The 22312-nt window shown below is 38.3% G+C and overlaps 1 protein-coding gene across 3 annotated transcripts in view; it reads right to left on the reverse strand.

Moving 5' to 3' along the window:
* The window catches only part of CPNE4 (copine 4), a 229561-nt gene that overhangs the window by 43748 nt on the left and 163501 nt on the right, over positions 1 to 22312 (reverse strand). For 2 of the 3 annotated variants that reach the window (XM_054628050.2, XM_054628066.2), the window contains 3 exons: positions 10285 to 10383; positions 1345 to 1431; positions 729 to 788 (listed from right to left, as the gene is read on the reverse strand). In XM_054628050.2, the coding sequence (XP_054484025.1) occupies positions 729 to 788; positions 1345 to 1431; positions 10285 to 10383 (246 nt within the window). The remainder of the gene's footprint in view (positions 1 to 728; positions 789 to 1344; positions 1432 to 10284; positions 10384 to 22312) is intronic. The other variant, XM_054628058.2, reaches the window with a different exon arrangement.

A 22312-nucleotide genomic window follows, 5' to 3' on the forward strand; every position in this document is an offset into this window, starting at 1 on the left:
GCTACTTTATACGTGGGAGCAGAAATAGGGCAGGATGCTACAGGAAAAGAAAAGATTTCCAGAAGAAGAATATTACCTTTATGCATAAAATTTTAGCCCTTTAGCTGGCATAAACTAGAAATCACATAAACCAGATTGGAACTGAGCCACAATCTGTATTCCTATGCTATGGGAAAAACTGATATATTCATTATCACATTATAGTTAATTCATATTACATTATATTAAGTATATTAATTTTCAGACACATGATACAAAAAAGATCAAACCCACACATCATTTAATGTTTCAAAATTTATTAACTGGAAATACAAAACCCTGTATTTCTATTTATGAAGAGCCCTGCAAATCCTTTTACACCCTGTTCCTTGAAGTGAATAGTTTCTGAATACACTCTAAATTAGAGCTGTGTCCCCCTGTAGTACCATCTTACTTGGTAGCTATGGCTGAGATATAAAACACCAGCATTTACCCCAGGCTGACAGAGAAAAGTCCCTGGCTGGATCTCACTGTGTGTGACTTTCATTATGGCACCATTTCAGGGGAAACAACTTGCTTTAACAGAGGACTCATTCTGGAAAGGAAGGCTGGCCCTTAATACATTTTGCAAGAAGAACTCAATAATTTACCAAGGAATGGCATGTAAGAATCATTTCTCTGAAAGTAATGAATTGGTATCTAAGGGGATTCCTTTTCTTCAAAACAAGTTAGAGAAGTAAGACACTTACTGTAAACTGTATTTGGCAGCCTCCCATGATATAATCTAAGAAAGAATGCATCTTGTGTATCTGCAGACAAGAAAGCAAGACATTCAACTTAGCTGTGTACTGATAAAACAGGAGAACTGCCTGAAAAAAAAAAATTGGAAGGAGAAGAGGGACCAACTGAAAATAAGGTAGAGTCATTAAATACAGTTTGAGACAGAAACAAAACTATAAACAGAAAAAAAAATTCTAAACCTACAGAAAGGAAAACAAAAAAGCAGAACCATCATCTCAGTGGGAAGTCAGAGAAAAATTTGCTGTTTGTTTAGGAGAAACAAGAGCAATGGTGCAGATATAATGGAAGTATTACAAGGCATACACACAAAGTTGGAGAGTATTTAGGTGTTAGAGTTTAGTATTGTCTTTTCCATTGTACAAGAGTGGGGATAGGGCAAGAGAAATGAATCGAGAGTTGAGGACAGTCAACTTGCTTTTGAGGTTCAAGTCCTTGCCTTTACTTTTTGTAGGGAATAGTTTCCTTTGCTATTCTACAGGCTGTTCCACTTTGTTCCAAGCACCACTGAAATGTATAATTGAGAGCTTCGTAAAGAAACAGTCAAAGAGCAAAACATATATTTACCTTGCACTGGTTAAGGATGACAATGCCTGAGTTCTTGTAGTTCTTTTTCTTTGCTTTGTACTTGGGGTTAATGCATTCCCATTGTACCTGTGAAAAAAATAGCAGTCATTCTCTGCGGGAAAATTTTACATACAGATTGAATAATTAACAAAAACTGCACTGCCCAATTTCCACAGTTGACTAAATCATTACAGATAATGGTGCACAGAGAGGAAAAAAAGAAGAAAACTGTTAACTATGCAGAGAATAGACCAAGGCCCAGGGCAAAGATCAGTCTTTGAACATATACATGTGGACAGGGCACTGAGGGAGACATCCAGATTACTTTGTTGCCATCTTCCAGTCTTGGAGTTTGAGGTGTTACATAAGCAAGATTGAGGATCTTTTGAGATCCTCAAAAAAGGAAGGAACTTAATACAAATGAAAATACTGGAGAGAGTAACCTGATGCATTGTATTAACTACAAAACTGTTGTCACAGTAGCACTGACTTTTGTATTAAACTCATGATTATAAAAATTCTGGTCAGCAATCATCTCACTTTCTCCTTTAAGTCTGATAGCAAAATAAAAAGTTAAGAAAATCAGTAAAATGTTCACAAAGATGCAGTTAACTAATGATAGATTTGAAACTTATCCATAAGAATATATTAAAATCCCTTTCTGAAATTTTTTTATAGCTTTCTTTATAGTCAATTTTACAGCACAACAATCCTGCCTTGTTACTAGAATACATCTCATTCTTTTCATAACATCTTCCAGGTTCTTAATAATTTCCACTTGAAATGCCTTCCTTTGGTTTCAGGCAGAGTGATAAGGCCAAGCCTTCAGACCCTCACCTCTAATGTTTACAGTGTTATTCATGCCTTTTACTGCAGGAGTAAAATGTACATTTGTACATGCAAGTGCCTACTGGCATTTGTATATACAGATTTTTATCTCTAATATGCTGTTAATGTGGTTAATAACATTACTATTTCCCTTCAGGGAGCTGTTCTCAAGTGTGGAGACAAAACATGTGACACTCGGTAACAGAAAGAAATACAGTTCCAAAAGGAACCAGAATGATTTATTATCTAAAAATCTCTATTATGACATTTTGAAATGAAACACGTCTTAAGTGTTACAGTGTTTTTCCTACAATGAAAACCTGCCTAAGTGTTACAATACTTTGTCTACAGTGAGGTACATATGTGATATATTTTAGCAAAGTGTTGGAGCACCAAAAACTATTTTTACTTTGTGCTCAGCCCCAGAAATTTCATCAAGCTTCAAACCAGTGTCTAACAGCAATTATTTGGATGTCTCTGAAGTATTCCAGACTCAGAGATTTTGTCAAACATCAAAAAAGGGAAGGCAAAACATATGGCTTTGGAGCAATATGAGACCATTTCTGCACAGCAGAGGAGAGCTATCTTCATCACTGTGAAATGGAGACAGGCGACAGAGTGAAGGATACGAAAAGACAAAAAAACTGTTCCAATTGCAGGAAGCACATCTGCTTGCTCTCCCAGCTAGCCTACAGCTCAGTTATTTGTATTGGGAAACAGATTTTCCAACTGAGAAGAAGGGCAGATACTGACCCTCGTGTTCAGGGGAAATCCTCCGTAAACATTTTTTCTCTGCTCAAGAGAAGCAGTCAGGCTCAAGAAATAAAATCCCTTCTTTTCCCAGCAAAGAGAGTGCTCTGTAACACAACACTGGAGTGCAATAAGCTCATATTTGGGTCTGAAAGCAAGGCAAAAGCACTGCCTAATCTTGATAGGTTCCTGTCAGGCAAAATGGTTTAACACACAGCTGTCTGCACACTTACTCAAAGCATTTCTGTCAAAGAAATCATGCTGTCTGTATTTCATAGATAAACTGCAATATATCAAATAGAAAGAAAAAATAGGAGACAGGATTTGCATTCCTCCCTTTCACACTGAAGTACACTGGAGAGGTGCATTAGCTTTCCCCTGAACATCCAAGGTGAACACCCTTAATTCTAGCATCACTCAACATGAATATTTTTTCAATCTGCTTATTTAAACAAGGCCTAACCTATATGAAGCCATATACTATGCATATAATTTCTCTTCTTAGGAAAAGGATTATTTAAACCTGAAAAAAGAAATTTCCATAGTATTTTTATGGAAGAAGTTTATAACAAATAAGGAACAAAGTGGCATAAAACATAACTTCAAGAGAGAAAATAATATCTCAGGTTCCCTTTGCTAGCTGTAAAATGCAATTATGAATGTTCACTTACTTTGCAAAGCATTTTGAGATGTATGGATAACAATCTCAGTAACTACTAAAGCTCATTAAAATATTCTATGTGCAAGTCACTAACATTATTGGTTTATGTGGATAGAACAGACTAGAAAATTTACAGAAAGTAGGAAAAAAAAGGAAAGAACAATTTTGCACTTATTAAATCTGTTGATGATAGTATAACGAAGGGAAGGGAATAAGAGAGGAGAGATAAGACATTTCCCATTTCATAGGTTTAAAAAAAGCCAGTAAGACTGTTTTTCACAAAGCTCAATCTTCACTTACCCACCAAGATCCAGTTTTGGATCCTTGGCAATTCCCACAGTTGAAGCTAAAGATATAACAAGCATCATTTGAAGGAAATTCCCTATACAGGTCTTACTGTTTATCCAGCTTTTATAATGAGAACAGAATTCAGGATACAGCTCTAAGCAGGTGACTAATAACGAGAAACAATTCTCAAATATTTTGCTTGCACTGTTGAGGCCAACCTCAATTTCCAGTCTGTTCCTACATTCCCAGTATTGATTTGGTATCTGACATTGTTTTTTATCGATCCATTTTTGCTCTTAAATTAACTTTTCAGCGGAGAGGAAACTAATGCAATAGTCTGCAATCTGACACTAATGGTAAACATTGTGAAGTTTGGATTTGTCATTCTGAAAGTCACTTAGCATTTCCTCCAAATGCCTGACAGCTCTGGGCTGTGCAAGCTCTTTCCCTACCGAACAGCACAGAGAATCTGAAACAAAAAGAACCTGGTTTTAAACTATCTACTGTTAATTGAAGTAATGTTGCAGATGTTGGTAATGGACTCCCAAAACTATACTGTGCTGGTGTTTATTTTATACACTTAAATTTAAACGACTGTGTGGAGAATTTCTGAACAAACTCCATTCAGCTTCTTCACCCAGAGTCAGTGAACTAATGCTGACACTTGGAAGGTCCCAATCCTCTTGTGCCTGTGAGGAGGAGACATAGATCCCTCAGTGGGAGATGTTACTCTGCACTGAAGGATACTGTCTTTCCAAATACCCTTACTTCTTCTCTTACAAAACCTTCAGAAGTGAGAGAAAAGCAAACAATGCAACCACTTATGCCACACACCAGCAAAGGGAAGTGGGGCTGGCTAAATGAAGGCAACCATTGCAGAAGCAAATTTTGGACAGTATGTGGCACAAGCTATTCAGAGAAAGGACTGAAGGTGTCAGGAGAGTTTCATGTTCCCCAAGGCCAGACAGATGACAGCAGATGCTTTCTCTGGGTCAGTGCTAGCACACCAGGACATCAGGTAGGCCTGTGAGGAAAGGGCTAGAGAGCTTTCATTGCTTGTTGTATGCTTGTGGCATAGCTTGTGTTAGCAGTAAAATGTTCTCTTGCCTCCCCTGCACTTCAGTTTCTCTCTTCTTCCCTCCTGTTCAGCTGATGCAATGAATTGCACAGTTTGTGAATGACAAAGGAGGCACTGCAGTCTTAATGGATGGGGCAAAACCCCCAATCAATAGCAGGCAGCATTATATCCTGCACTGTCTCTTTCTGATACCTCAAGAAAAACAAACCACTTTTGTGTGAACTGAGTCTCCTCCCACATGGAAGGCTGCTTTTTTCCTGCCATCCCTCCAGGCAAGAGCACAGGACAGTTTTTTAGTTTTTTTTTTATTTTTCTGTCCAGAAATACATCCACCAAGAGAGAAGAGCTGCCTTTAATCACAGAGGTTTCCTCTGGAAACTTGCCCCCGGGAAATGAAGTGGAAATTAAAGCATTTCTTGTTTCCCCAGCATCCCCTGCACTTCTGAGGCTGTACCAATGGCTGCCTCCTGACAGGGACTTGGCAGGGGCCTGGTGTGGCTGCACCCTCTGCTGCCCTGTCTGGGGCCAGGAGCAGCTGCTGATGCTGCAGACAGTCCTGGGTGAACTGAGCTGTCTCCTGATAAAACTGGAATTGTCCATAGGTGTCAATAACACCTTGGCCCATTACCAAGAGCTTAAAAGTCTCACTGTGCAGAGTCATCTGAAGAGCTAGCAGATGGAAAAGCCCTCCCTAAAAACACCCTGAACCTGCGGGAATGTCAGTGGAGATGAGGAGTACATCAGGGTCTCTTCCAACTCTTTCCTTTTGTGTGTGTGCAAATGCACACGTGTCCATTTTTTATGTAATACAGGAACAGATTTTTCCCTTATGTAACTCCTGTGCTGCATGGGGATCCAGGTGATTTCTCGGACTTTTTTTCCTCTCAAATCCCTCTGGCTTTATTGCCTTCATTAAAAAAAAAAAAAAAACAACAAAAAAGGGATTTTTTCTCATTAGTAGAGGATTCCTTCTTTCAACTTTAATAAGCTTTAATAGCATTTACATTTATGTAATCTCAAGCTTCTTCTTGTCCTGTTTAAATATACTTGATAGATTAATATTAGAGCACCTTAGAAACTGCCACTGTACACACACATTAAAAATATAATATATGTATTCTTGGAAGAAATCTTAAGACACAATAAACTCAGAGTACTTATTAGTATTTCACTTAAAAAGATAAGGATGAAGTTATTCTTATTGTGAGGGGTTTTTCTGTGTCAAGATTATGGTGAAAGAGTAAATAATAAAGTTTGAATGGTGGAAAGTGTTGAGAGGAGATCTAGAAACCACAGAATTACACTTTGGAAAACACTTCTAAGATCATTGAGTACAACTGCTAACTCAGCACCACCGATTTCACCATTAAACCATGGCTCATGCAAGGGCTGCTTCAGATGTGCACTTGAACAGGAGGATGTCTTTGTGCCATTTTCTATTGGTGGCCAGTATGAAAAGAGGCAAGATGTCAAAACATAACAGTCTGTGACCATAAGATAATTTTTATGGAACAGAAACACATAAAGTTATTATCCTGAGGTTGTTCATGATCAGAAAGTCTCCTTAAAACAGAAGACCAGCAAGTTTTCCCAGAATTCAGTCCTCTCAGTCATGGAGAAGCACCTAACACTCTGAAGGAGTCGTAATTCAAGATTTTTAAATCTCACCCAAGACATACCACATTCAGAAAAGAAATTCATAAACAACTTATGCCACTTCTGATCAAAACAAGTGATCTCATTAAAGTAAGGAATTTTCTCTTCTCTTCACACAATACTGATTCAACCACTCAGAAGATACAAGTGCTAGATTCACAGCATTTATCTAAATGATGCCTGGTCTCATACATGCATTTCTGAGAAATCTCACAGCCAAGGGAAGCCAATAAGCTCATCTGAGGCTGACACTCAAAACTTGGGATAATCAGTACACAGCCCAGGGATGGAACAGTCTTAGAAGCAGCACCAGCTCCTGTAAGTAAGCAGGTGACACATATCCATTCTGTCCATCTCAAGCAGTTCTGTAGCAGTTGATAGATTGGCCACAACACAAAAATATCTTTACTTTTAGAGGGGGAGGTTGAAGAATGGGTCAGAATGCTCTGTGCCTTCTGAAGGATGAACTATGTACAATTAAAAGGCAGCTTCAACATCATTGTCAGCTCCTCCAGAGATGAGGTGAGCTGGTGAAATGGTGAGAAGCACTAGCAGCTCACACCACACAGTCCACGCTGCTCACCAGCACAAACTGTGGTACTCCCACTCTCACTGCTTAATGCATCTGTGACAACTTGTGCTGCTGATTCCAGCCAAGACAGACATTGCTGATGGGCAGAGATGGAGATCTGTGCCACTGCTGTAGCCTCCTTCAAAACCACACAGATTTGCAGCTGAAGCTTAATCAAAGTTCCTGGATCCCCTATCAATGATGAATGTTCCTTCCAATTCTCTCCAGTTTCCTGGGAAAGTAAAAAACCCTGGCTGACAATCACTAGGGTGTTTTGATTAAATTCTGACAGAACTAAGGCAATGTACTGTAGCTGGCTGTAAAGTCTACTGCACAAAAGAAAATATAACCAGAACAAGAAGCTTCACTGCATCTCCTTAGCAAATCAAATAGGGATGCCAGACCTGAGCCCTACTCTTTACTCTAGCTTCCACAGCATCTGAGATGAAGTTCCAGCCTTTGGCTCCCATCTCAACACTGTTGTGATGCAATGTGAAAGAATGTTAACACCAGGGGCTGGAGGATGTAGTTTTATTCCTCTGACTGAAAGGAGTACTACATGGAAAACAATATTTTCTGGTCTGAGGCTATGAAAGGGTCTCTTCTAGGAACAAAGAACTATGTTTAACCTACTCATCTCTCCACCCACATGTAATTACATTTCTCTGATATGGCCCTCCTTATCAGAAATAGCTAGCAACACACCTACTTGAAGGTAAAACACCTTTCTTCTCTATAATTTTCTCAAGGTGCACTGTAACCTCTTTATTCAAAGTAAACACTCCACTGCACATGCTTTTTCTTTAGGAAGGCTAAAACTAAAGAAAAGAACTGACAAGTGCTAATCACACTACTTAATGTTGCACAAAGGATGTTGACATAAACTATGCACTGAGATGTTTTTATGGGGTCCACAGACAATGGAATATATTGCCTTTAGCAGCAATAGTTCTTTCTGCAGAATAGAGAAAAATGAGATAGGATGAGGGAGGGACAGGGGGAGAGTGAAAGGGAAATTGCATTCTGGCTCCAGCCAAGTGACACGGCTTCCCACACAACTGACCTCTCCTGTGCAACATGGGATCACAGTATTGTTTTCCATAAGTACCTCATCTCCACCAGGACTTGCTCAAACTCCTACTGCTTGTTCTTGTCTATTGTGCTATTAGTGCTCACCAAACCCTGACTGCATCAGGGGCAAGAGCCATCTAGCATGTGCATTTATATTTTTGGACCACAATTTATCAGCCACTTAAATGACTAATACTTACAATCTTATCCACTCAATCTTGTTTTCCTTTAGAATAAGCTACAAAACAAGGATTAGAAAAGAGGAGAAAGGAAATTGAGTCCCACCTTGGTGGCAACTGTGCCCCATGAGAATTACTTATAGCAACAGCAGGATTTTGCAGGTGCAAGCCCACAGAATAACTTCACAGCCACAACAGAGTGAGAGGAACAGGGAAGAAAAAAGGCACAATTCCTAGGGCATGTGGAGGAAGATTGCAGGTAAAAGACAACCTGAAGACTGGCAAATGGCAGGCACATAGCGAGAGTAAGATTCACGCAAACCACAGGGCAAAATTGAAACATTTTGGGACAGCACTCTGATACTGCAGTGACAACCTAGAACAAGAACTGACAAATGGCTGCATTAACTTCTTATGCCTCTGAAAGAGTAATCATCCTTTTTGCTAGCAGAGGATGAAAAAAAGCATACTATTTTTCCATCAGAATAAAGTACATCTTTTATCCTGCAGAGCCATTCCTGGCATTCTGGACAACAAGGCTCTTGTTTTGGCCAACAAACTGTCTCCTGGGAAGGACCATGATGGGGTTTTAAGACACTTACATTGAAAATACACACCCTTTACCACTCTTAGACAGGTATTTAGGTACCTGAGACAGGTACCTGAGACACAGGTATTTGTATACAAATTTGCAGTGTTGCCACATCGCTGGCCTAGTTAATGTTATTCATTCTGGGATCTGTTTACCTCCTTATTTCCACTGAAATTTTGTTTGATAAAAGTTTTGATCCTCTGACTTGATTTGAGAGAGCAAACAGGGTTTCATTTACACTCAGGTTGTGTTCACAAGGTATTATAATGGAGTAATATATGATTGATGCATATCAGCGGTATTTTACATGCATGAGCAGCATTTGCCAAACTTTGGTGTATTCTAAGAACTTCAACAGTAAACATCTAGAAGAGCCATAAATGTTTTTTGACCTATGGCATAGACTGACTGCTTACCACTTATCAAACACCTTCTGACTCTGTGTTAGATTTTTGCTAACACATTATAAACAGAACCTTAATAAAAAGCCCAGATAAAGCTTATTAGGCATTTGTGTTTGGGGTTTGGGAGATCACAACAACAGTGGAACAATGAATACAAATTATCTGCAGGATCAACGTTTTTAACTCCCCCTCAGAGAATTTATCAAAACTAACACCTTTAGAAGTAAGTAATAATAGAAAATTATGATTTCTGGAATTAGACATACCAAATCACTTATGATATTAAGTAATTACTATCAACTGCAATTTGAAAAGATCAGGCTGACATAAAGAAGTGAAATTATTGATAAGCTAACAATTTCATTTTCCCTTAGGGCTGTAAATCATGAAATACTTAGAAAACCAATTAGTTTCATATGATGGGTTCTAGTTAAAGCTGGCAGCAATGAATGCAGCATGTGAGAAATGGAGAAAGAGGGAGAATGACCCTCACCCAACAGAGGCCTTTAGGCCAGCAGGGAAATGCTTTGAGGAGCCAGAATGGGCATTTGCTTTGCAGCACAGCACCTCATGGAAAACATGTGCTTGGGCTCAAAGGAAATCTTAGCAGAAAGAAATGCCTGTGGAATGGGAACTAGGAAAAAAATCTTAAAGTATTTCAGGCATAAACATACAGGAACAAATGCTCTTTTACATTTTCAGATTACTGTGCCCAGGTAACAGTAAAACCTGTGGGGGAGATCAACACAACTAAATTCTGGGAAATGATGAGGCAATGCCACCTGCTTTATGACAGGATTGTCTAGGGAACACTGCTCTACAAAGATTACATATTGAGATTGCTCAGGTGGTTTCCACTTACCTGTCTTCCCTCCATAGCTCCTCGCATTTCCTTGAAAGTTGAGCTAAATTCTCCAATGAAGTCATGCTTTCCATTGGAATCCCAGTCCCAAACTATGCACTGGGGAGACAATGAGGAAAAGAACAAATGAGCACATTTTTCTTCAGACAGAAAAGAGTTTTTATTGAAAAACACTACAGGAGAAATTATGATGTACACTGGGTGGAGATTTTATCTAAAACAAAATCACAAGACATATTAAAACCCTATTCTTGTTCTGATCAAAATAAAATGGCAAGTGGAATCTCAACACAGCTTGCTGCTGATAGTTCTGTGTTATGGAATTTGCCTAATGAAGCATGTATTTCAGAAGGAAAGGATTTCTTGTCTGCATCATTTTGCAAGGTGTGAAAATACAGGATTATGTGTATTTGCATATTCATGGTCAAATGGTGTCCCGACTTACCTTGCTGATGTGCTTTACAAATACATATTAATATTCAAAACCCTGTTTGCCTTGGGCAAACATTACTTTTCTCATTTTTACAGTCAGTGAAGGTGAGACAATAGTTACAGACATCATTTTTTGAAATGGCTTTGAAATTACACACATCAGTGTTTGGTGCCCATATCTTGGCTGTTTCCCAGTGTTGCTCAACAGTGACTATACAAACCAAACCTCACTGGTAGTCTTGCCTAAATTCATGCATAAAGATGAATAGCTCAATGAGTTTAGCTTTGAGAATTTTATGTCACAGATTTTTCTAAATACAACTCAGCTAGCCAAGACAGAAGCACACAGCAATAACTACAGGCTTTGCTAAATTGTAATTTTAAAACTGCTCCAAGAACAACAAGGGGGGGTCACAGCTTTAAAGAGCAAAATCCCAAATTCAGTCTTATGTTCTCTCTCGATAAAGGTCACATGCATTGACTGAATCTGGAGGCCTTTATTGAAAATGTCCTTCTCAAAAATTACCTTTTAGGGTTTTTTTAAAAGCAGAAATGTGTCAAAGCCATCTGCCCTGTCACATGAGGAGTGCACTGTTATAGCACTATCAGATGGTTCTGAGGGTAACAGCAGTGGGTTTTATCTGCCTTCTTTGTCTCAATGAGGCTCAGTACTTTTGACCCAGCACTGGTGGTCAGACAAGGCCAGAGGAAGAGCAAGGTTTGCTCCTCAAGGCTCCTCAAGCCAATTGAAGTTTGCTTGAACCAAAGGGGCACTGAGTTCACTCAGAAGGAAACTGAAATCCGTGGATGGCCACTGGATTTTGAGTTTTAAATATTTCAAAAAAAAAAGCACTTAATTAAAACAGACTTCCCTGTCTACCAGTTATGCTTTCTAACCAGCCCAAATAACCCAGTCAAAGCTGGTAGGTGGACATTCCCTTTTGAGGGTGTGGAAAAGACACTAAAAAGCTTGAGATTTGGGCCATCCTATCACCTCCTATTTTAAGTGCCTTTTTTAAGGTTTTGCACCGTTGTCCATAATGAAGGTCCCAGTGGATTTAACTGAGTTTACAGCGTACCTCTAAAAGCAAAACTTCTACAGTTCATGAATGCTTCATGTTTACTTCTTCTCTCAAATCTCTTTTGGATACTGGAGATTGTCAAAAAGACAGCAGATGAGGGACAATATTTTTTGTGAGAAAAACGCTTTTTCAAACTTTAATGCCTCTATTAAAAAATTCAGATCCCACATTCCCTTCATTAGCAGGAACAGTTGGGTGTACTAGTTGGATACCAAGTGCATATTTCAGTGTCACAAGCACACTCTTGGCAGAGCAGGCTCCACCTCTGCTGGACAGGTAACAAAGGAAGGCCTTTGGAGAACATCACCCATTATCACTCCTTGTAGATGGAAAAAAGGGGAAGTTCCTGCATGTGTTTATTTATAGGCTAAATTTCATACAAGAGCAATCAAATGAAAGTGGGTTTCTGATTCTGATAGTGGTAATAGTGCCTGGGAAAAAACTAGACACAGTATTTTCAAGACTAACAGTCCTGAAGTATTCTTTTGGATTACATCTTCCCTAAAAATTACTCTCTGTTTCTTATCAACAGAAAGTTTTTAGATGAGCTGGTAACAAGAAATAAATCCAAGAAAAACTAGTTTAATTTACAAAAAAAATTCCTGAAACCAATTTTGTTTCATAGAACTTGAAAATTTCATTTTATTTTTTTGTGAAATTTCTTGATAATATAAAAAGCTTATTTTTTATTGAAATTATAAATATTTAATAGAGAATGGATTTCACAGGTAAAGCATTACTTAATTTCTTTTTTTCTGTAATGGTTGCAAAAGCTATTGAAGATCTTAAAAGTAATATTAAATAAAAAGATTTGTCAAAATGCCATAGTAAATTGCTATAAATGTGCAAAACGTGTAGTTTTAGTAATGCTAGGAACTTTGAAAACAATGTTTTTGAAAAAGTTATGATTTCACAAAGAAAAGGAAAAAAAAGAACCCTTATTATGAAATTATCCAACCAGATTTCCTTTTCAGGTTCTGTCTTTAAACTCACTTGGAGCATAAATACAAGAACAGACCCAAGGTTATCAGAGTTGTTCAGGAAAAGGTACTTTGAAAAATTTCTATTAGGGTGCTGACTCTTACAAAGAGGGAAAAGCTCTGAGTGCTTATTTGTGGTTAGAACTTTGAGTGGAGAGGAGCAAAGTTAGATTACATATGAAATGTCCACTCAACTGGGATCCAACTGCTTTTTCTTTCAAGCTGGAGGTTTTCTAACTTTAGTTTTCAGAAAGCCAGATGGTACTTTAATCTTCATATTGGCTTAATGGAAAAGGCAAACAATTACAGTATTATCTCAGTGCCATTTGTTCAATTACAGCTAAGGGAGAAAGGGGATTCCTGCATGTACATCCATTATGACTTCTTTTTCCCCCCAAGTTTCACATCTGGCTGTAGAAATTCATTGTTACTGTCTGAAAAACATGTTGTAGACAGTAATGATCCTGCATTTCAAATGTATGTGAAAAGCATTTCTGAAACATAGAAATAAACTGGTCCAGACATTTTTATAAAAAACCACTCAGATCAAATAAGCAGGAAAGGATCTTTGCAAATAATCCATAATCCATAATCCATAATCAGGTAAAGACCACAGATGATAACCAAACCAAAGCATTATTTCCCTATGAAATACTTTAAAGGGTTTTTTGGTCTCTCTTCAAATCAAATCCTCCACAATGTAAATCCTACTCTACCTTTAGGCAAACCTTAATGTGTTCTTTGGATCTCTACTCCTTGAGGTTGCTTAAGTAGGTGATTAACAGTATACCTACCCTCTATTAAAAGTTTCATTAATTTAAGGAGGCTTTCCATACACTTAGTTTGAATGCTGGTAAATCAGTATTCAGATAACTGATGAAAGAATTCAGTCTCCTACCTACAGCTTACAAGCTCAAATTCAGGGAATAAAAACCTCTGTTAATGCTTCATGGTGCTGGAATAGCACTGACTGGAATGATGGAGAACATCTTTCCAGTCAGTGCTATTCCATCAGCCTGCATGATCCTATCTTCCTCCTTAAAATACCCACTGAGTGCAGGGAGAGGGAACCCTATTCTATCCTTAATAGAGCTAACCAGTAGACTGAGTTAAAATGACGTCAGAGGATCACTTCTGGGTATCCACATCTTCATTCCTGCAGCTCTTGTAAATAGAGCAAAATGAGAGATTTCTTTCCAGGCTGAAATGGAACATTTCACTGGAGAAAGGTCCATTTAAAAAAAAAAAATATATATATATCTCAGGTGGATGCTGATGGAAATTTTCCCTGGTTTAATTTCAATTTTTTTACCAAGATTAGATGTTGCAAATGCTCTCGCTACAAAGGGCATTCAAGAAAGATTGCATTGGCACTGGAGCTACAACAGCACAGGATTCTCTGGCTGATTTTCCTAATGCTTCCCAGAAGATGACAGCTAGACTAATCTTGCTACTTCTGCATGAACAAGAACTCACTTGCACAATTTCTGATTTTATTGAGACTTTTCTCAAGTCTCAATACGAGAGCCAACAAAATTCCAGTACAATTGTCATAAAATAATTCTTCCCATAGTCATCATCCCAGCTAGCTTTAACTATAAGAACTAAGTAAGAGAAAAGACTGGCTACAGTAAGCATGTGCTTGTGTGTCTGCAGATACTGAGGTTATTTTCCCTATACACCTTCTGAGAAATGCTTAAAGTGATTTGTCCCCATTCGATTTTCACAATGAGAGAACTGTTACATACAGCACCTTTGGGTATGGGTAATGGAGAGATGGGGAACTTAACAGTGCAACTTATGAACAAGCCCCAGACACGCTCTGAAGGTTAGTTTCTAAAAGACTGGCAGTGAGTCTCCTGACTAAATCCTATCAGGAGGCAGCTGACAGCCAGACTGTGGAAATGTACTTCTTGAAAATAATCCATTCAAGTTTCCCTCAGCTAGCCAGACACTTCAGATTATAGCATGCATAAAGCCAGTAAAAAAATTGAAAATTCCCAGTCTTGCCAGCCTGAGTTTCTCCAGCTCTGTGTATGTTCAAAGTCCAACTATGAAATGTTAGCGTGGCTTGTGCCAGCACTGCCTTGCCACTTAGCTGGAGAGGAAGAGTGTTAGACAGCCCTCCTGACAACTTAAGAGCTTACTCCACTTAAAACACTTGGATAACTTGTGACCAAAAGATACTGGCTTGGGTGGGAAAGAAACCCAAATCCCTGGCCCACTCTCCAGCTGCTCCATGCCAGCAGAAGTGCCAGACAGACAGAAAGGCAGCAGCCTCAAGCAGTCACAGACAAGTCCCTTGAATAGGAGGCACCCTACCCTGATCTGGCTCTGATCTAGTTCATCTGTTGCATCAAAAAAGGAGATTTTTCTCAGTGTTTTACTTCAGTATGTGTCCCCTGACACTCAATAAGGAGTGGAAAGGATACCTTTCAAGGAAGAGAATTCTCTTTGTCCATTAATTATCTGTTGTGTCTAGCTGTCAGAATTCAGGACATCCCTCTGGCTTTCCTGAATTGCTCGAACTCCTGCCAGGGGACTCAGAGACCTTGGCACAGAGCCCAAGACACCTGTGACCTTGATTATGACCCATGGAAAAAATTACCAACCTTACATGAGGATCTGCAAGCCACGAAATTTTAAGTAGAATAATAGTTAGTTTGTCACGGGGTGAAAAATAGATTTTTTTGAGGTTTTTAAAATGAGGGTTCAGGAGGCAAGATGGAGGAATCTGGGTGTGTCCAGTCTTTCTCCTTCTTCTTGGCCTCCATCTTCTGCTGTGATGGTGGCACTTTTGGATTAGTTTAAGGTAGAAGCTCACTGTCTAACATAGGTGATAGGTATTGGGAAGTTATTGTAACTCATGTACAGGTAGTTTTTAGTGTAAAAAGATAACACCGCCCTGAGGGTGGCCAGTGTGCCTCTGTCTGACCTGCTGAGCAGACCTCAGCAGGCCAGTGAAAGAGTTTTATAGATAAGAAACAATAAACAACCTTGAGACTGAGAACTGAAGAGTTCTGACTCCTTCTTCAACTGCCAGGCTGGGAAAAGAGACTTTCTGATGCATCTCAGGGTCACTTGGACCAGCAGAAGTCCCGAGACCTAGCTACGTGTTAGGGTAACAGTACTGAACAAAGTGGCTAAAATTCTGAACAGGAACTGCCTTGGAGGGCTCTTCCTTGCATTTCTGTGAAACAAGATATGTTGTGGCTGGGCAAGAAGGAGAATGCTCACTGTTGGATTTGAATGGAATGAATTACAGCCCAGTCATTAAATTTTTACCAATTAACTCTAAACTAAAATAACACCACAATAATTTTTATAGGTAGAGTTTATATGACAGTATGTTTCAAAGAAATGAGGTCTTAAGACAACATCAGTGACCTGCTCTACTTCTTGTAGCCCTCTGAACTGCAGGAGGTATGTGGTGGCAAAAGGCTACAAACAACTGCTTCTTTAGTTCATCCTCTAAGTATCACTGAAAACGTAAAAAACCAACCCTAACCAAACAAACAGAAACCCCAACACACACACAAACCCCCCCCCAAAAATGCCCAACCAACCATCTCACATCCCTCTCCTCCCCTCAAACCCCCTACCAGATAGAGAAGGTGAAAAAAATCTCAGAAAAAAATTTACTTGATTATCAAAATGATCTTTCTGGAACAGTCTGTCTCTCATCAGGGTTATTACTACTTGATAATGAAGCAAATATCCTACTGTATCTTCCTAAATTATCCATACCCAACTTGGAATACCTCAAAAATGTCTTTTTTGTAGGAAGACCTTTATCCACTACTTACCCATTACCCCACCTGGGTATCAGAAGAACTACGTAAAACCTTCAGTATAAAAGACAACACTTCAGGTTATCCTGTTTGTCTAGTTGTGATGTTCCAAAGCCAAATTCTACATTATAAACAGCACAGTACAGAAATTTGGTTTTTTCTGATGTATATGAAATACTCCACTCTTTTCTCCATCCAAGTTGGTCATCACAATTTTATCTTTTCAGTAGTTGGGCTTTTCTAGAAAGTGAAAATAAACTTTTAAAGTCTCATTTCCAATTTCCTCTGAAGTTGGCCTCCAGTGAGAATAGTGAAGCAACTGAAATGAACCTATGTTTCTTGCAAGTCTCTCACTGGCCGAAGTAAAACCTGCTTCAGAGCACTGAAGATAAAATATTTTAATTTTTTCTTCTCAGAGAGATTAGCTCAATTCTTCAAACTAAAGTACTCAAAACCCCCTGAACTAATGGAGTAGAAAGAGTTCATATATTATGCTGTTAGAATATGTGCAGCTTCTATGTTAAGCTGAAGTAGAAGCAAATTTCAAAGTCTTCTCCTTGCCTACAGAGCCACATTTTTTTTTGAAAACCACATCTTCTATTCTTCTGAACCAGAATGGACTGAGACCAGTTCAGTCCACCAGCACAGCTGAGGTTGCTCCTTCAACGTTAGGTGAAATACTGGCTCCATTGCAGGCAATGAGACTTTTCATATCATCTTCAACAAGTGCCAAGATTTCATTAGCACCTTTGTGCCTCCTGTATATAATTGGTGGTAATTGAGATGTTAAAAGTTTATAGTGTTTATAGTGTTCTACTGGACACTTGAGACACAAACTCATTGATAGCTTCTTTTTGGTTAATGCCAAGAGACTCTGCATTGCCTTTGACGTGCTGCAATAATTATAGCAGCCAAGACAGACCCAAAACACAAAGAAAATAATCTGCCTGTGTATATAAACACATGGGAAGTTTGATTTTAAAACTATTTGCCTGGAGAGAAGAGTGAAGGGAAGGAGAGTTCTTATTTTTCTACAAAACGAGGCAGGTACTCTGACTCCAAATCAAAGTGAGTGAGTCATTTTTGTTGACAGCTGTGATATGGCACCCGTCTGAGTCTACTTCAGTTCCTGAAAAGTAAAAGTAGAGACCATATACAGAACCACTTTCACTGAACCAGCCTCTCTACACCAGCACTAGAGGTTTAAGTACAGCAGCAGTGGCTCAGCAATGACAGGAATCCTCACAGTTGGATGTTGACCTTTCTTGACAGCTCATAGCAGGTAAGGATCATCAGGGTCATTCCAAAACCAATTACTTAAAACCACAGCTTGTTGATTACCCTTATTTGTATTACAAAGGTGCCTAGGAGCCTCAAACACAGATCTTTCAGTGCTGACTAATGAAGCCTACAGATATTTCTCTGAAACAGAGAAATGTGATACAATAAGTTAAATTATGTGAGGGGGAACTTAAAACTGGATTTTCAATGACTCTCTAGGTTTTTCATGGTGAAAACATAAATAAGCTTCTACTTAACAGTCTAGGTTTATGCAACAACATCCTCAGTATATTTACAAGCAATCATACAGTAACTAAACAGGTTCAGCATGGACACAAACCCATGCACACTTCCATTTCTGCAGATGAGACCTAACATACATATAATGTGCTCTGTCTCTACCTATATCTCTTGGTTTTCCATAGGAAACATGGTTTAGAATATTTTTTAATAAACATTTACAATTGCTTCATGTTTCTCAATTGATTTCTTGTCCACTTTATACTAAAAAATTTCTATGTCTGAAATCTCTAATGGTCTTCATTTTAGAACTTAGATCTGTGTAGTTGTATTACACTTTCTTTATATTAAAGATTTCCATGTTTATAACACTTTTTTTGGGTATGTCCATCCAAAAACACCCCTAGCAACTTAATATGCAACACAGAAATTAGGCAAGTTTTTTAGTATCCTGCTTTTGGTCATGAAGACTTAAATTGTCCAACAATTAAGAGAACAGGCTGGACTATTTTCAGGTGAGTATAAAATGGTGACTTTCCATGTCAATCAACCAGATTTAAGTTTCTGAGACTGTCTTTGGCCTTGTAGTCCACAATGTAATGTGCAACATTTTTTTCAGTTATGAGAAACAAATAGCAAAATGTAGCAAGAGCAAAAACTTCTGCAAATACTCCCCTGAGGCTCCTGTTGTGAGATTATTGATATGTCTCCTGTAGTTTTCTCCATGAATATCCCCTCTTCTAGTTCTCAATCTGTTCTGTTCTTATGCAAAAGAATATTTCTAAACTTTTGTGAGAAGTGATAAACTAGTGTACTGACCCAGCAGTGCCTCCTCCCATTAGAAGTATCTGAGATTTCTTCTCATCAAAGTTGCAAACAATTCCCTACGTAGCAAAAAAGGGCATTACTCATTGGCAGACCTCTCTGGGTTACCTTTTGGTGAAGCTGAAAGCACAGCAGTGAAATTTACCATAATTCATGTCTGCATATCTAAAAGCTCTCAGACAGAACAAAATTCTGTCCAATTTCCACTATCTACTTTCAGTTCCTAAAAAAAGCTTGTTAGCTTTATCTTGCCCTCTGAAAAGCAGCAGATAAAAATCAGCCATTGCCTTGTATGTCAAGCAGGAAAGGAAGATGGTGGTACTTGGCACAAAGAGTACAAAATGCTCTTCCACACCAGAGCAGCATCAACCTGTCCCCAAACACTAATTGTAATAATGATGAGTGTTTACAGAAAGTAACTGATTACACTGTTTGTTCTGTTGTCAGCCAGTGGGGGACTTAATGACACATCTCTTGGATGTCATTACAAAAGAATGACCTGGCAAACAGGTTTAATGGCCCTGAACTGGCCACACTACTCAGTGCATGATAACGCAGTGGAGGTGGGTCTTCCCAATTATGGGTAAGTTCTAAAATGAAGACCATTGGAGATTTCAAACATAGAAATTTTTTAGTATAAAGTGGACAAGAAATCAATTGAGAAATGTGAAGCAATTCTAAATGTTTATTAAAATAATATTCTAAACCATGTTTCCGATGGGAAACCAAGAGATATAGGTAGAGAGAGAGCACAGGTCATTTTAAGAGAAATGGCTAAAGTAACCTGAGGGATCAATGTTAAAGGTTAAACCTAAGCTTAATTTAAGGGTAAAGGTCTGAGAATAAAGGTCACAGTTCCTTATCTCATAGTCACATATTTGATTTTTTAAATCCTTGTGAAATTTCTAATGAATACTTTGCACTTCTTTTAGCAGTCATCTCCAAGTGTCAAGGGCCTCATTTCTGGGGTGGGTTTTGTTCGTTTGGCTTATTGGCTTTTTGTTTGTTTTTCTCATGTTCTGAGCTTCAGTTAGTGCTTTCACACAGATGTACTGATGCTTCAAGGTGAGTCCTCCATGTAACACCCCTCAATTAGTGCACAGAATACACAGTTAGAAACAAAACCACCAGACCTTTTCAGCACTGATTTAGTTTTCTGTCCAGAGTTATATTTTATTTCCTATGCTGTGTTTAGTGTTGAATTCGTCTCCCTGCACCGAAAACATCTTCATGAAGAACCTAAATCCCTGCAAAGCCACAAGTACCCAAGGCAATGTACTATTATAGATATCCAGTGAAGAGTTAAATTAAGATAATGACATGGTGTCTGGATCTTCCAAAAACATCATATATCAGCTAAAGAGCAGTTATTTTCCTGTTTCTCGGAAGCTCGGGAACCTGCCAAAACTGTGAAATGGCAACACTTGACAAATGTAATATTTTTTATGTAACTGCTCACGTTTTAGTGGGATTTTTGTACACAAAAATTTAATAAGTTGTTTTCTTCTTTTGTTCTTGCACTGAGCAGAAATTAACACTTTAACAGAGTACATTAAAATACCTATTTAAATCTTTGCAGACTTCCTTTCCTGCTGGCATTCCCCTTGCATGCATTCAAATGTTTAATAAGTGTTCTCGATAATTACAAGTTCTTAGTAGCTGCTCTATATTTTCCAGGTTTATCTCTTTCCATAACAGCAGATGTGACACTTGGTACAAACAAGCAAGTTGTATGGTGGGGTGGGAATGTGAGGGTGAGCATCCTGGGAAAGCTGGCACAGGAGCAGGGAGCTCTTGCATTTGCCTATCAAGTTTGTTTCCAACATCTCAGAGAAAAACAGGCTGAAAACCCCAAGTGCTCAGCATCCTGGTTACCCTACATGATTGGCAAAGCTGAGGGTGTGGCCATATATGAATACAGCAGCCTCTTCTGTAAGAATATTTTATAAGGATAGAGCCATGGAAGGGAAGGAGAAAAACAGTGGCAGAAAATTTGCTGTGGAAAATAGAATCACTGAGGTTTCCACATGGGTGAAATGAGCTAGGAATCAGATGAAAGCTTAAGCCTAATGAGGTAATTGAGTGCTTTGCTGTAGCATCTAGGGAGGCCAGATTCTTCCCCTATGAAGAAGATGAGGCGCTGTGAAATATACATATATACTACAATGTAACATACTATAATTCTATATTAATGAAAGAATATAGAATTATTTTATCAAATATGGTATATATAGAATATATAGAATATTATAGATATTATATGTATACATATATAATATATAAATATATACGTACATATACATTTATATGTATGTATATATACATAACACAAATATATTCTATAATACATGTTATAGAATATATGTATTCCAAATCAACAATTAAAATAGTATTTTAATCTTGCCTTGTATGAGTCCTTCTCTGCTTTTTATCAAGGAAACATGATATTGTTTAAACATTGACTCATAAGGAAACTCAGTGACATACATTGGAACTAAAAGAAGAAATCTGACAGCTTTCTGTAAGTGTAACAATATTACTAAGACACAAATAGTCTGCTGCACACTGAGTGCTGCAGAAGTAGTTGCCTTAAATCACTATTGTGATTTTCTTTTGCCAAATATACAAAGCAAAGCATGCATAAAGAGTAATTAATTTGATTCATTTGATCTCCCTTCCTCTTCTGAGCCGTCTAAAAACAGATGACGATTTTTTTGGTGAAATTATATCTTCATTTTGAAGAGTTTCTATGCTTATCCTGTTTCTCACTCAAGAGCAATATGTTGTGACTTAAGCAAAGGTTGAAGTTTGGTACTAAACAACCTCAACAAAGTTCTGACATATACACAACACAGCAAAATGAAGAGCCCAAAATGCCCAGAATCAGCAATGAGAAGCCCAACATTAAGATTTTCAGGAAGGAAATACTCATTCAAATTCTGTTTCTTGGCATGTCTTCCAGTGACATTAAGAGGTGATGTTGTTTACTATCAGTTTTATTTCTGGGATTTCTCTTTTTCCATTGCATTATCAGATTTCTAACAGATATGTGGCAGTTTTGAAAATAAACCTGTATCCAACCACCTTTCTTTCCTTCAAAATAAAGAAAGTGACACATGGCTATCATCAGTGGCATTTGAATAAGGTGGCAGAGATATACCTTCATCCTAGCCTCAAAAGACAGGATTTTGGCAAAAGCTATTAGTGAAGACAGACACTGACTTTATTTGGGGGAATCCTTAGGTAACAGGGTTACAGGGTGGGCTCTTCAGCTCAGGGAGAACCCTCTATGTATAGGATGGGACTGAAGCTCGCTGCAAAAATTTTCTGCTGCAACTCCAAGTGCTGCTTCTGCATCTGTGATGTGCCAGAATACTTTTTTTCAAAGGACAAGAGA

The sequence above is a fragment of the Agelaius phoeniceus genome, chromosome 1 (genome assembly GCF_051311805.1).
Source record: "Agelaius phoeniceus isolate bAgePho1 chromosome 1, bAgePho1.hap1, whole genome shotgun sequence".
NCBI lineage: Eukaryota > Metazoa > Chordata > Aves > Passeriformes > Icteridae > Agelaius > Agelaius phoeniceus.